At 42.6% G+C, this 16,142-nt stretch overlaps 1 protein-coding gene across 1 annotated transcript; it reads right to left on the bottom strand.

The window, feature by feature from the left end:
• Positions 1–2,682: 2,682 nt before the first annotated feature.
• On the bottom strand, positions 2,683–13,384 carry LOC118087294 (uncharacterized). Its single transcript, XM_035119819.3, has 5 exons — positions 12,132–13,384; positions 9,645–9,800; positions 5,022–5,201; positions 4,120–4,254; positions 2,683–3,202 (listed from the first exon to the last, which is right to left on the bottom strand). Exons 1-5 carry the CDS (start codon positions 12,208–12,210, stop codon positions 2,916–2,918), a joined length of 837 nt encoding a protein of 278 aa, XP_034975710.1. The 5' UTR covers positions 12,211–13,384; the 3' UTR covers positions 2,683–2,915.
• Positions 13,385–16,142: the final 2,758 nt, after the last annotated feature.

The raw sequence follows: 16,142 nt of genomic DNA, 5'->3' as shown, positions 1-16,142 counted from the left end.
TCTGCAAGGAGATAGAGCAGCTTCAAGCCTATCTGCCGAATGATAGAACCACCCTGTGCTAGTTAATGTCACCCTATACCCTATGTATCCTACCTCTGAATTGTACCAGCAGGTCATTATAAGAACAGCTGTTTAAGAATTGGGGCCTGAGTTTGATTTTGTGTGCAGGAAGGGACTATATTTTGTAGCTTATTGTATGGGAATCTTTTTGGCTAAAGAGCAGGGTACAAATGCTCTAAATAAATAAATAAATAAATAAATAAATAAATAAATAAATAAATAAATAAATACTAACCATGGCTACTTAGAGGTCAGAGGGAATGACTTCTGAGTAGATATGCATATATTTCGCTGCAATGTGAAGGCCCAGGTGGCGCTGTGGTTAAACCACTGAGCCTAGGGCTTGCTGATCAGAAGGTCGGCGGTTCGAATCCCTGTGACGGGGTGAGCTCCCATTGCTTGGTCCCAGCTCCTGCCAACCTAGCAGTTCGAAAGCACGTCAAAATGCAAGTAGATAAATAGGAACCGCTACAACGGGAAGGTAAACGGTGTTTCCATGTGCTGCTCTGGTTTGCCAGAAGCGGCTTTGTCATGCTGGCCACATGACCTGGAAGCTATACGCCGGCTCTCTTGGCCAATAATGCGATATGAGCGCGCAACCCCAGAGTCGGTCACGACCATAGCTGCCAAGTTATCCCTTTTTTAAGGGATTTTCCCTTATGCTGAATAGGCTTCCTCGCGAGAAAAGGGAAAACTTGGCAGCTATGGTCACGACTGGACCTAATGGTCAGGGGTCCCTTTACCTTTACCTTTAACCATGGCTACTCAGAGGTGAGAGGGAATGACTTCTGAGTAGATATGCATATATTTCACTGCAATGTGGAGAGGCAGGGTTTGAACTCCCTAACCCCTATCTGACCACAGAAATATACAGTATATTCCTGCATATAAGACTACTTTTTAACCCAGGAAAATCTTCTCAAAAGTTGGGAGTCGTCTTATATGCCGGGTCATATTTCTTATAGGGCGAGTATATCCCGAACTCTATATTTTTACTGGAAAGTTGGGGGTCGTCTTATACGCCCAGTTGTCTTATACGCCGGAATAGTACTTTTTCTGTGCTGAACCTTCCAACTTTCAGCTTCATTGGGCGTCCCTGAGTTCGAGCGTTATAAGAGAGCGCATTGCAGTAGTCCAAGCGGGAGATAACTAGAGCACGCACCGCTCTGGCAAGACAGTCTGCAGGCAGGTAGGGTCAGAAAGAAAGAATTCAGGGGACAACTGTTGTGTGTTACCTTTGCCCTCTAGCGGTAGGAACATAGAATCACAGAATTATAGAATAAATTACCATTGATAGAAAGGATGACGATTTTTGATATTGTCCCCAAAGTTGGATGCCTCCCCCTCTGTCTGCCAAATGTTGGCAAGAGCCCATGGGGTTCCAGGAACTAACTCAGAGTCTGTGTTCCTTTGGAGAATTGAGACATGGCAGAGACTTGTATCTTTAATAAATATGCTTAATTCACATTTTTACACCTTAAGTCTGCATGGAGGGAGTCCAGATCGTACAGTAGAGCTCTTTCAAGAGGATGTCCAAGGCATCTCTCTTTGCCAGCCATTAGCCAACCTGCCAAAGATGGACCCAAGGCCTTCTTCCTTCTTCTTATTCCCAGCAGTATTTGCTCAAAACTCTCTTTTCCTGTCACCTCACACCTGGTTACCCAGGCAACCTTCCAACCTTCCAACCCCCCCCCCCCCCCAGTCTCTGTTCACACCTCAGGGTAGGGGGGAAGGACGGTTCTCTTGCATTGCCAATGGCCCTCTGGAGCCCCCTATTGTTCCTTAATGATTCTTGCTTGGCCAGGTCATTTTGCATAGGCTAGTCCAGAAATTCCTCTGCAGCTTCTGTTCTCCCTTCATTTCCCAAATAATCAACATCCAAACATTTATTAATTTCTAGGCTTTAGGGGTCCCCCCCCCAAAATATAACAATATTATTATAGTAAAACCTCCGCAAACATCCGACTCCTCTAGTGTCCATCGCGGTGAACGTCCGTGGCAAGCCTGGAAGTACTGGAACGGGTAACTTCCGGGTTTGCTGCTCACCCATGCACAGAAGCGCTAAACTGCTCTGCATGCCTGCGCAGACACAGTGCTTTGCCCTGCACATCGTTTTCGGGTTGAGGCTGGGCCTCCGGAACGGATCCCCGTCTTAACCCAAGATTCCACTGTATATTGAATATGTACTTTCTGGGTTGCCTCCAATGCCAGTCCTATGGAGAGCAGTGAGACCCATTGAAGTTAATGGGCATGGCTAACTTGGGTGCATTGATTTCAGTGGGTCTGTTCCGACTAACATTTAGTTGGGTATAGCTAGGGTTCCCATAAGTCCATCAGCAGTTGGCAGCCATGTCCTGGTGGAAATCAGAAACAAGTTTGGGGAAATCTGGATGTATGGCAGCCAATGTCGGCAGTGCTGTTTTCACCAATCATCCATAAGAATAGCTCAAAAAGTTCAACAACTTTGGCCAAAGTAAAAGCACAACAACTTTTCTGTCTGGATTTTCACTGTTTGAAATACGGCCCATCGTATTTTGCCATCGCAGCCGAAATCTGTAGGGTCCTGGGAAGCAAGCAAATTGCTTGGTTTTGCGAGGGAGAATCAGACCCCCAAGGCGGTGGTTATCCAAAATAAATTTTTATTTTCTACATATGAGCCATACATGCAATTGGTTGGGACAGGTCACGTTTCCTGCTTGGCAGGGGGTTGGACTGGAGGGCCCTTGTGGTCTCTTCCAACTCTATGATTCTATGATTCTAACTCCCTTCCTCCCTTCCTTCCCCACAACACAGCCCTTCCAAACCCAAATGCAGGTTCCAGCAGTTCAGGTGCTCCCAGACCCCCTTCCTCACCCTTATATCCAGAGGATCGTGGTTCCCAGGACTACCAGGAAAGGGCAAAGTTGAAGGCTGAGCCCTTGGAAACCTGACCCATAATGATCATAAGACAGGTATGGGTTGGTCCTCACACCATGATTGACTATCGTGAATGCAAAGTCATTCTTCTCCCAATTGCAATTGCTGCCGGAGCAGCAAGGCCCCGACTCGCTGGTGATATTTATAGGGCCGAAGGATTGGCTCTTTATAACATCGCAAGCTGAGCGCTGGCAGGTCCTGATGTTCATGGGAAAAGAGCTGAATCCTGTTGTGGGAATAGAAGGGAGGACAAGAAAGACACAAATTGTTAGGCATGAGGGGCATGCATTGAGACACCACAGGGAATCATGAAGAACATGGAGCTTGAGGGGAATCCCACACCTACCGGTATGAGTTATTAGGGGGCAGGGGCCCCCACACCTCTGAAAAAGCATCCCGTTTTGCCTGAGAGTGCAATTTTGAGGTGAAAGGTTTGTGGGTGTAAGTTTAATTATTCAGGGGGACAAATTCTGACATTGCAGGTGGTTGGACTAGATGGCCATTGGATTCCCTTCCAACTCAACAATTCTATGTTCTATGATTCTATAATGTTTGGCTTTAAGAAGTATTTATTTATTTCAACTGTGTAGTATATTTTATTCTGTTTTTATTCTGCTATGTCATTTACTTTTGTAATGGCTTTGGCCATACACATGAATAATGTTCATATTGGTACATGTAAAGGAATCTCCATCAATGGGCCCCAGTCACATCTGAACTTGGTAAGATGCATTTATTTCATTTAGAAACAGCTTGTCACATCCTATTTTTCAGTGTTCCCAAATTCTCAGAGCTGCTTGCTGCTGATTTATTATTATTATTATTATTAGGTATTATTAAGATGTCACATCACCAAAGGCCCCCTGCAATCAACCGACCACCCTACAGAGGGAATAAATCAGCAGACAATTGCAAAATCAGGCTTCACCAACTTCATGGACTCAAATTCCCATCAGCCCCAGCCAACCTCTAGAGGGCACCAGGGCTGGCAAAAAAAAAGGAGTCTTCAAGTAAGACATAGGCAGCAGTGTTTGAAATTAGTCTGGTGCCAGGATCTGATACTGGAAGTGAACTCAGCTTGTGGGGAGGGAGGGACGTTCTGGAGGGCAGGAGCTGTGGAAGAAATTTCCTATGCAAACTCACCATTTCTATCTGAAATAGTAACGTTCATGCTGCCTTCGTAACACCGGTCGTAGTCTTTGCCACATTTCGTAGTCTCCTGGATGTATCTAGTGGCGCTCCACTCAAAGCCTGTGTAACACTGGTTGGACCCAGTTACTGGAGTAAGAAATCAAAATGAAGAGCATGAGGTTTTTTGGGGGGAGACTGGATTTAAAATCGTCACTCAGTTTGTAGGTGTCTCCCCCTTTTTCTGTCTCTTAAATGATGATAGGGGGAGAATATTTTGGTTTGCTTTGCATATCAATGTGAGACTACTTAATTTGCCCTTTTCAAAGGATTGGATATCTTAATCATACTCAGCATAAACCCACCAAGATGAATTGGTATGTGTTTAGGTGGATGCGTAAAGCGAGGCGTTATACTTCAAAATCTGAACTTTTGCGAATTTTGCAAGGCAATTTTCCAGCTTAAAAATGTGTGCGAATCTTTGCACATATTGGGGGTTGTTGCCCTTTCTTTCTCCACTTGCCAAACCAGCCACACCCTTTGCCAAACCCCACACCTGAGCATGTCCCCTCCCTTTACCCCTCACTCACCCCCCTGCTCACCCCTGCCTTACAGTGCACCTCATGTTCCCACTCCCCCCACAGCTTCCTCCAAACCTTTCTGCATGCTCTCGCTGCTAAATTACACCCTAAATTACACTCTAAAGAACACCATCTTGTACATTTCTTGAGAAGCGGGGTTACCTTTTCTTTGGCAAATGATCCCAAAAGTTGGGGAACAGGGCCACTTGCCTTAGAAATCTCCAAAATTGAATTATCCAAGCCTCCCTATTGACAACCACCTGCCCAAGAAGTGAAACTGTGAGTTCTCACTTTCTTCTCAGGTGGCACTCAACCCTCCCTCACCCCCCCCAATACCTTTGTCCTTGATAGGGGTCTTGGGAACTTCCCTCGTTTTCTCATTGCAAAGGTCACCAAAACAGTAGCTCTGGTCGAACTGGATGGCAAAGTGTCGATCACCAGAGTTGATTGATTTTGTTTCATCCATAAGGTCCTTGCTGGCGCAGCCTTTGTAGCTTATTATCAAAACGTCTTTATCTAAAACAGGGGGTGGGGGGGTGGAGATGTATATATACAAACAAAAGATTGATGCTGTGGCAGGGTGTTCCAAAGACCTTATCTTGGCAATTATTGTTCTTGGGGTGATTTATACATGCTTTGGCGGTGTTGTTGTTGTTTAGTCGTGTATTTCAAAAACTGAAAGTCCGGACACAAAAGATTTTTGTTTGTTTCTTTGTTTGTTTTTGCCAAGGTTGTTGAGCTTTTTTCATTTTGCCCAAAGTTGTTGATGCCCAGACATTTCAGCAATTTCTATTTCCAATGGCTGAATTCCAGGAATGTCTGGAAAATTCTGGATGTATGGGCAACTCTATGTAGGGTGGGGGAGGGCTGCCAAAGCCCCCTGCCTTTTTTCTCTGGTTCATGTCTAGCTTGGTGCCATGAGTTTGTTCATGACTTAGTTCATGAGAGTAGCCCTAGAAAGTGCTGGCAGTTCTTCCCACTCCCCACTTCTTCCTGTTTCCTTGTGACACACTTCCTGTCAGCTGTTTCCATCCTCAAAAGCTGGGCTGGAAACCAGCCCATGTCTGTGGCCAAACATCTGTGGGCCACCTGCCTGTGACACAAGGGGCAGAAGGAATACTGGATGGAGGGGTGGGTGTGGCTCTTCCCATAGGACAGCAGCCTGCATTCTAGCCCTGCAAAATCCAGAGCTTTCCCACACCTTCACATCTCCAAATCCTCCACTGAGGCATGTAAAATGCATATCGTATTTCAAGCATGCAGTCCAGAATATCTGAAAAGTTCTGGCATGCAAATAAGTTCTTTGGTTGAAACCTTTGAACCAGGATATCAAAAAGAAATAACAAGCCAAGATTTATAAACCTGCGGAAGGTTACTCTTGTGGCATTCTGAATGCATGCAAAGCATGATTTCATCATCATCATTCTTTATTCGACCGTCGTTAAAAAAGATACAATTCTCAGTACAAAGTTAAAACATCTAAGACATCTAAAAACTAAAATAAAACATGGGCAGCACTAATAAAGGCTATACAGATAAACCTGCATCAATGCAGTCGATTTTACTCTTACGACACTTGAGAGCTAGGAAGAGAAATTTGGCTACCAAGAAAGCTGTTTTACCAGTGGGATTATTCAACAAATGTACAACCTGACTTTCTCTGGATAGACAGCTAAATTGAGATAGGCATGGGGCTATGAGACATTGTCTTAAATCTACATAGAAAGGGCAACTCAGGAGGATATGTTCGGTGGACTCTACCTCACCCAAGGCACAGTGGGAAGTTCTCTGATCGTATGGCACTCCCCTGTACCTTCCCCATAATACCGCAGATTCGAGGACGTTCAGTCTGGCCGCAGTGAGGAGTCTGTGGTATTCCACATAGTGGATTACCGCGAGATAAGGGGCTGGTGTAACCTGATAGATCTGCTCCCCCAGGAACATCCCTGGTTTCACGCAGGCTATGTCCTCTTGTCTAGCAATATTGCCCAATCTCTGAGCAATCACGGCTCTAGCTTGACTGTATGTCATAGACTCCAAGTAAAGGGTGTGACAGACTGCAAGTCTGTACTTCATCTAAGACCTCCCTTTCCCAGGATGATTGAAAATCATCCCTCAATCAAGGGAGCCAAACCCACGGGTTTAAAGGATAGCTTAAGCCATAGCCAAAGCTTCGCTTTCAGGGCCACGTACCGAAAAGCTTGGCAGCCAGCCTCTAATCGCATGACCGCACCCGCTACAGAAGGGGGATCCTGAGGATGGCTCTAAGAAATTGCGATTGGATGGATTCCAGTCTTAAAAAATCCCTGCATGAACCCAAAGCAATGCCCACCAAAAGTAGTGGGAGAACTTGCAAAGCCTGATTTCAGGCCCCAGGTAATGCCACTGAGAATTTTTTTATTTATTTTTATTTTTATAGAAAGATTTTATTAAATATTTCAATCACACGCAGAAATAATAATGGTAAAAAAAATTACATCTCCATTACAATTTAACATATTATTATATACATATTCCCCACCCCCACCTCCCTCTTTACCTCCCAATCCCATAGCTGCCAAGTTATCCCTTTTTTTAAGGGATTTTCCCTTATGCTGAATAGGCTTCCTCGCGAGAAAAGGGAAAACTTGGCAGCTATGCAATCCCCACCCTTGTTACTTCTCAGCCTGTACTGGACTTATCAGTACCAAACCCTTTGTTGACCACACACTGTGCTCCTTCTATAATTATTTATTTGTAATGTATAATATTTATTTCAATAATCTATTTAATCTAATTTCTAGAACCCTTATACATCTAAGAGAAGAGTCGGTCTTTCCACAAATGTATTTATGTAATCCCTAAACAATTTCCACTTACTTTCACTTTCTTCCAATTTCATTTCTTTTATTGCCTCATGGTTTTTTTTTTTTGCAAAATTATAATATAATAATAATTTTTGTAACCAATCTTCCTTATTTGGGACCTCTTGAGATTTCCATGCTCTTGCTATCAGTAGCCTTGCTGAGGCTGTCGCATAGCTTACTATGCATCTATCCTTGGGTTTTATGTCGTCACCTAGCATTCCTAATAAGAAGATTTCTGGTTGTTTTTTGAACGAATACTTCAGGATTCTTTTTAATTCTTTATATATTAATTCCCAAAATTCCTTGATAAGACTACAATTCCACCACACATGTACATAAGTACCTACATCTCTGTGACATCTCCAACATATGTTGCTGGCCCCCGGATACATTTTAGCCAATTTGGCCGGCGTTAGATGCCATTGGTTTTGCATTTTTAATAGATTTTCTATCAAATCATAATTTGGGGTAAATTTCAAGTCTCTTTTCCACAATTGTTCCCACTTTTGTACATTAATTATTTTTCCGAGATCCTGACTCCACTTAATCATAGAACTTTTAGTTAGTTCCTCCTCGGTTTCCCATTTTAGCAATATTTGATATAAATTTGAAATATATTTTTCTTTATTGTCGATTAAGATTTCTTCCAATTTTGATTTGCCCTTTTCAAATCCCACTTTTTTTATCAATTTGGAACCTTTGATTAATTTGGAAATATTGTAACCAATTATTTTTATATTTTTTGATTTCTATATAATCTTTTAATTTCAATACTCCATCTTTCTCCTCTATAAGCATTCAATAAGTTGGCCAATTATCATCCATATTTCGTCTCTTTACTGCTACTAATTCTACAGGGGAAAGCCGCCAAGGTGTTTTTGGTTCAAAATACCTCCTATATTTCGTCCAGACTTTAAATAAAGATTTTCTAATAATTTTAAACATAAAAATATTCTTTTTCTCAATTTTTTCCTTCTGCAAATACCAATGCCATCCAAATGCTAGCCCTTCCCCTTCCAAATCTAATAAGTCCGAATTCTTTAATTCTATCCAATCTTTTATCCAAGTTAACGCCACCACATCGTGGTAAATTTCAAGGTCTGGTAACCCATATCCCCCTCTGTCTCTATGGTCTATTAAGATCTTATATTTTATCCTGGGTTTCTTCCCATTCCATATAAAATTAGCAATGTCTTTCCTCCAGTCTTTAAAATGCTTCTCCATATCCAATAATGGCAGATTTTGAAAGAGATAATTCATCTTAGGAACAACACACATTTTAATCGTCGATATCTTACCCAGGAACGATAATTTTAATTTCTTTCCAATTTTTTTCTTTATTTGCTTCCAGGTTTCTATATAATTTTCTTGAATCAAATCTATTCCTTTGATTGACATCTGCACTCCTAAATATTTCAAATTTTTTTGCTAATTTTTAACTTTGTAATATCCTGCAATTGTTTTTCTTCCTTATCTTCCAAATTTTTTACTAAGATTTTTGTTTTATCGTAATTTACTTTTAATCCTGCCAGCTCTCCGTATTCTTCTATTTTATTTATGGCACTAGGAATACTTAAGATGGGATCTTCTGTTGTAATGATGATATCGTCAGCAAAAGCCTTAACTTTATACCTTTTATTACAAATCTATTCCTTTCACTTTGTCCTCATCCCTTATATTATTTAACAAGATTTCAAGAGTAATAATGAAGAGGATCGGAGACAAGGGGCAGCCTTGTCTTGTGCCCCTCTTAATACTAATTTTGTTGGTGAATCTTCCATTTATAATTAAACTGGCTTTCTGAGTCCTATAAATAGCATTGATTGCCTTTTCAATTCCCCCCCCCAATCTCAAATCTTCTATTAATTTTAACATAAAATCCCACGCAACCATATCAAAGGCTTTTTCCGCATCAACAGACAATATCGCGGCCTGTTTATCCCTTCGGTTTTCCAGACATTCTCGGATGTTTATGATATTTCTTATGTTGTCTTTAGCATATCTGCTAAAAAAAAAGCCACTAAGAATTTTATGGGTTGCAAGCAATTCCATGGTTTTCCTCTCTCAAAAATCTAGCAGCCACACAGGATCCATCTGGCAGAACAGCACTTACCTATAGTTAATATAAGTTGGACATCTGTGCAAACATTCTCAGTACTGGAGCAGTTGGTAATACCGCTTTCTGGGGTGATACGAGATGAGGAGTTTCCCTTGTGCGGAGTGGTAAGATTCATGGTTGTGGAACCATGGCACTTCAAGGCAGAAATTCCTGAAAAGAATTGTGGGGAGAAAGGGTATGAGATCCTGGAGAAGCTATTAGCAATGTTTTTCTGCCTTGAAATTGGTTGCCCCCTTTTAACGTGAAAGCAGAAGTTGTTTGGAGGCAGAAATTTGCACCAAGTGCCTGTTCTGAACCACAGGCCTAAAGGAGGAGCCCGAGTGAGTGCTTTGATGTGTGGATACCAAAGAAGGATTCAAAAATGTCAAAAATCCAAGAATGGCCAGTCCTAGAGATTTATTATATCATGGGGTGGATGGGACCATGAGGGGCATCTAGTTCAATGGCAGATGTTGGATTTCAACTCACACCAAGACCAGTCAGATGTAAACTTACAAAACAGAACAATGACAACCAAATTATAGGCTAGACTACTTATAGGAAAGAATTGGAAGAGTGATAGGAGACCTAGCAAAGAGGATTGGCAAATAAAAATGATATCATATTATAATTTGGCAACAAAAATAGCAGAAATTAAAGGAATAAATGAACAAAAAAGGATAAAGATTGGAAAAAATTCAAAGATTATATAGCAAGTTTTGCAGAGAATGCTGACCTCTCAGTAGATTTATGAAGGTTCAAACAAATGAATATCAAAATCGATAGTAAGAACATAGGTATACGTATGAGCAAAGAAAGAGAAAAATGTGCAATATAAGATTGGCTGGAAAGCACAATAGGGTGTGTGGAGGGACGGGTGGTGGGGGTGTCTGAAGAGATGAAAATGTATTTCTATTATGTATTGATTTTTTATTATTTACTGTATTTTTGGTTTGTTTATGGCAATTTTTGTTAATTTTTGTAAATTCTTGTATGAAATAAATAAATAAATAAATAAATAAATAAAAATATTAACAAACAAACAAAAACCAAACCAAAAGCAAATTATAGGCATTACACCCCTCCCCCGAACAAGTCATTGTAATTAACCTGAACTTATCCTAATACGGAATTTTAAAAAATGAAGAAGATTTTTTAAAAAAACTGACAGCACAATGCAGGTTTGAAAACAAAGTTTGAACCAGGAGGAGGAGCGGGAGGAGGAGGCAGGCAGCTCCATGGGAGTCGTACTTCACAGTTCCTCATCCAAATTATTCTTCCCTGGGTAAATTTTCCTACAATTTTTAAACCCCAACATTAGGCTGCTTAGTCATTGCCTCTCTACTGAGTTCCAGCATATTGCAAGTCAAATCACTTTCCGGGAAACCTCCTGCGGGACATGACTCCGCCTTCCTGACACAGCCCAAACCTTCTTGCAGAGAGGGCTAAACTCACCTCAAAGAGACACTCCTCCCCACCAGCAGTCACCGAAAGGTGACTTAAGCAAGTCATAGCACATTCACTTTCCAGGAAACCTCCTGAGTAGGATTGCAATATGTCCTCTTTCTCCTGGGCACATCCTCATTTTCAGTACTGAAATTTCTGCCTGGGAGGATTCTTAAAATTTGACTAAATGTCCTGGTTTTTGTTTGTTTGCTTGCTTGCTTGTTTACAATAATATAAGAAAAAAAATCCTAGTGCATTAGACTCAGATCTAAAGTACCCGGCTAAGCTAGTCTGCAGCAGAGAATCACAACAGAGCAGTGGCTTAAATACAGTACAGTACTCTATCAATCCTTTCTCTTGTCGCTGATCTAAAAGGACGCTGGCTCAGCTACAAGATCTGGAAGGAGTCTGGAAGGGCAAGAGTTAATATTCTCCATGCCCTTAAGGAGAGTCCTCATGTACATGTTAAATGCAGGAATCTGTCACCCAATGTGGGACTCAAATCCATGACCCTGAGATTAAGCCTCTCATGTTCTAACAGCTGAGCTATCCCAGCTCTTGAGAAGAACCAGAGAGCTCAAGCTGAGAGGCAGCCTATTCCTCATTTAAAGCCATCCAGGTGGGTGGTGAGTATCCCTGTGTCTTGTGGGAGGGAGTTCCATAGTTTAACTTTGCACTGTGTGAAGAAGGTATTTCTTTTATCTGCCCTGAATCTGCCCACTTTCAGTCTCAATGGGTGTCCACGATTTCTAGTGCTTTGAGAGGGAGAGAGAAATGTTTCTCTACCCACTTTCTCCATGCCACGCATCATTCTGGAGCATCTATCATGTGAACTCTTTCTCATACTTTCTCTAAACTAAGACACCCCAAATGCTGCAGACTTTCCTCATAGGACAGTCGCTCCATCCCCTTGAAGAGTTTTGGTTGCCCCTTTCTGAACTTTTTCCATACACCTTAAGATTCCTTCTTGTTTTCCATGCAAATCTAGTTGGCAGCCACCCAACCACCCAGGTCTGCAACTCGAGGACATCCTAATAGCAATAACTGGTACTGTACCTGAAAGAAGAAAGATCAATGCCAGCAGTCCTTGCAGTACAACTGTTGCAGCTCCCCATCTCAACGTGACACCCTCCATGGTCTGAAGCCGAGAGGCCCTCTGAGCCAAAGAACCAATTTTCTGATGAGTCTTGGAGGAAAGGGAAAGCAGTCTATGATCTGAGAGAGTTGGGCTGTTTGGTTATATATATATAATGTGCACAAACATGCTAGGTAGAGAATAGCAGGAGGGACTTCCTGAAATACAAGAGCAGTTCTGGTAAGGGCAGGATTATGCAAGGAAGAAGGAAGTCTATGGAAACTGTAAGCAGCCACAGAGGCAGACTCTGGCAATATGGAGCCCCATATGAAGCCAAAATTTGGCACCCCAGAGCAATGGCAAACCAGCTGTTCTGGTACAAGGCGAGACAGGCCCTTTCTTGCTCTCCCCACACTCTTTCCCCACCCTATCTTCCTCTCCTTTCCCCCAGCCTGATGTTACCTCCCTGGAAAAAAGATATTAAAAATCACCAAGACAGTTATAGCCCTTAAGATATTTGAAGATGGCTATCATATCTCCTCTCAGTCTCCTCTTTTCCAGGCAAAACATACCCAGCTCCTTCAACTGTTCCTCATAAGGCTTGTTTTCTAGACCCTGCTGGTCCCAACTTCATGATTCTGAATATTATTAATTTATCACATATTTTATTTGTTGCATTTATTTACTGCATTTTTCTGAGAGGCAGTGACTGGCACAAGGCTACCCAGTGAGTTTCATGGCTGAGTTGGGGGTTTGTACCCCATTTCCTAGATCCTAGTCCAACTCTCTAACCACTGCACTACACTGCTTCTACTGGAAGCTGTTGGAAGTGGGATTTGGAGCATCAATAATGCCAGCTGCATTAGAAGAGGCTGGGCAGGCTGTAGACTGGCAGATACAGTGGTACAGTGGGTGAGTTCCAGTAAGTGGAGACTCAATCCTGACAAGACAGAGGTCCTATGGGTAGGTGGTTCTCAAATCTGAGAACAGAAGAGCTGCTCTGGAGAAGGTTGCCCTCCCCATGATACAAGAGGTGTGCAGTGTGGAAATGTTCCTGGAACCAAATGCAAATGCAAAATTCCCAGGAATCTTTAGATGCTTCCTGTTTCTCTGATGTTCCCTTAAGGCACAGCACCATTTGTACAGCTCTCAGATGTGAGCAAAATCGAGTGGGCTTCCGAACCCAGCTTGCTTCTCTTCATTTCTTCAAATCAATCAATCCAGGAATTTGCCCAACAGGTTGATGTTTCAAAAGCAAGAGTGCAGTCCCCAAGGGATATTTCAACTCCCCCTTCCCACCTTACATGGTGTCAAATTTCTGTGCAGTGATCTGGCAATGTAATAAAATAATAGATACCTCTAAATCAGGTATGTCAAACCTGCGGCCCTCCAGATATTTTGGCCTACAACTCCCATGATCCCTAGCTAGCAGGACCAGTGGTTGGGGAAGATGGGAATTGTAGTCCAAAACATCTGGAGGGCCGCAGGTTTGACATGCCTGCTCTAAATAGAATATAATGTCACAAATAAATAAATAAAATTCCTTCCAGCAGCACCTTAGAGACCAACTAAGTTTGTCATTGGTATGAGCTTTCATGTGCATGCACACTTCTTCAGATACCTGTTTTGATTAGTAGCCTGTAGGTTGGAAAGGCTAGAGAGTTTTTTGTTTTTCTGTTTTTTCAGTAACTCCAGTTGAGAGTGTTAAATGGAGGGCAATACTCAAGCTTGGTGCATCCTTTGTAAGTGGCCACTTTCCTCATTTTGCCTGGTTGCATGAGAAGAAGGAGAGAACCAGCTATCTCAGGGGTCCTAACTGCAGGAACTCTTGGTTAATTTGTGCCTTTGGGGACCCTGCAAACCCTAGAGCTGGTAATGACTGGGTTATTTCATGATTACCTCACAACATGCACTGTGAGGTAAGCTAAACTGAGAAAAAGAAAAGAGGAACAGCTAAAGGCAGAGTCCCCTAGGGCGAAAAATATGGTAACCTTCCACCCAAGCCCACGAAACATGAGCCACTTACCCACTCTGGTCTCTACTGTGAGGGTGAGGCAGGCACTCTGAGGCTCTTTGCAGGTCTGCAGAGGCCCAGAGCACGACCGGGTGGCACTTTCACAACGTTCACATTGAAGGCAGATTCCTTGGGGGGGGGGGGAGAAAGGAGATCAATGTCTCACATAGGGACCCCTTAATGGTTTTCCCAGATCAGGGGTCACCAACAGACATAGACCACACAAGCCCTTCAGATACAGGTCACCTTCAACCAGAGGACTGCCCCCTGAAAGCATTTCAAATAGAGGACTTCCCCACTGCAATGTAGAACATATGACATTCTTGTTTCAGCCCCTATCTGGACAAGGTGGTGGGTGTCCCGTTGTCTCTTAAAATGTTGGGGTGTCACAAAGGATGTCTGCCCGTTGTCCAGATAGGGGCTGAAACAAGATGGTCATATGTTCTACATTGCAGTGGGGAGTCCTCTATTTGAAATGCTTTCAGAGGGCAGTCCCATTGTCTTTTAAAATGTTGGGGTGCCACAAAGGATGTCTGCCCGTTTGCAAAGGAAATGACTGGTATCATGAAGAAGGGAGACCTGTAGAACTAGAAGTTGGTGAAGTTGCTAAGTGGGCAGGTGGCCAGGGCAAAAGAGAGAGATTAAAAAGGTAAAACAAAATAAAAAATCCTTCCAGTAGCACCTTAGAAACCAACTAAGTTTGTCATAGGTATGAGCTATCATGTGCATGCACACTTCTTCAGATACCTCATTTCGCAACTGAAGAAGTGTGCATGCACACAAAAGCTCATACCCATGACAAACTTAGTTGGTCTCTAAGGTGCTACTGGAAGGGACTTTTTTTTATTCTGTTTTGACTACGGCAGACCAACATGGCTACCTACCTGTAACTAGAATATAAAGTGTTATCCTTTAGTGGCTGTAGCACAGAGGGAGGTCTGGGAAAATCAATTTTCCCAGGGGCACCCCATGTTCTTAAAACAGAAACCCACCTGTATCTAAGGAAATATCATTTCTAGGAGAAATCATAAGAACACAGGAAGTTGCCTTATCCTGAGTCAGAGTGTTGGTCTATCTAGCTCAGTAGTGGCAACAGTGACTGGCAGCGAATCTCCAGATTTTCAGGCTGGACTCTTCCCTAGTCCCACTGGAGACGTTCTTGGGTATAGTTTGGTCCCACACACCTACTGCAAAATTGGGAGCTGCCTTGATAACTTTATCGTAGAGTGGCAATTCTAGGAAGAAGAAGAAGAGGAAGAAGAAGGAGAAGGAGAAGGAGAGGAAGAAGAAGAAGAAGAAGAAGAAGAAGAAGAAGAAGAAGAAGAAGAAGAAGAAGAAGAAGAAGAAGAAGAAGAAGAAGAAGAAGAAGAAGAAAGAATTCTTGGGAAATGGTTTGTTTGCTAAGCATTTAGATACTTCTTAAGACACCATAGCCAAATTGGATGGTGAACAGAACCTACACTGATTTTAACCAGTGATTTTCCAGGATTCCTGATCAATGCCAGCCAGGTGCAAGTCTGCAATAATAAATGAAGTTTAAGGGGCGGGGGGGGGGGGATTCGTGCCATACTGTATATTTAAATCACTAGGATAACACTGTAAACAGTCTTGGGTTCCCCCAGAGAATCCTGGGAGCTGTAGTTTGCTAAGGATACTGAGTGTTGTTAGGAGACACCCTATTCCCATGACAGAGCTAATGTTTTCTCAGAGTGGTTTAACAATAAATCCCTCTTTCCAGGGGACTCTGAGAACAGCAACCCTGGGAGGGGAAGAGGGGGGTCTCCTATCAACTCTCAGCACCCTTAAGAAACTACAACAGGGGTATCCAAACTAAGGCCCGGGGGCCAGATGCGGCCCAATTGCGGACGGTCCGGAAATCAGCATGTTTTTACATGCATAGAATGTGTCCTTTTATTTAAAATGCATCTCTGGGTTATTTGTGGGGCATAGGAATTCATTCATATATATTTTTCAAAAT

The sequence above is a fragment of the Zootoca vivipara genome, chromosome 6 (assembly GCF_965207765.1).
Source record: "Zootoca vivipara chromosome 6, rZooViv2.hap1.1, whole genome shotgun sequence".
NCBI lineage: Eukaryota > Metazoa > Chordata > Lepidosauria > Squamata > Lacertidae > Zootoca > Zootoca vivipara.
Note: the sequence above shows the minus strand (reverse complement) of the source record. Positions and strands in the feature narration are given on the sequence as shown.

Bases quoted from the DNA above. Each gene is read 5' to 3' on its own strand.
- LOC118087294 (XM_035119819.3), bottom strand. From the start codon at position 12,210: ATGGAGGGTGTCACGTTGAGATGGGGAGCTGCAACAGTTGTACTGCAA. The intron at 9,801-12,131 runs GTACAGTACCAG...AATTCTTTTCAG, and splicing joins ATTGATCTTTCTTCTTTCAG to GAATTTCTGCCTTGAAGTGC. The intron at 4,255-5,021 runs GTATTGGGGGGG...TTCTTACTCCAG, and splicing joins GACCCCTATCAAGGACAAAG to TAACTGGGTCCAACCAGTGT.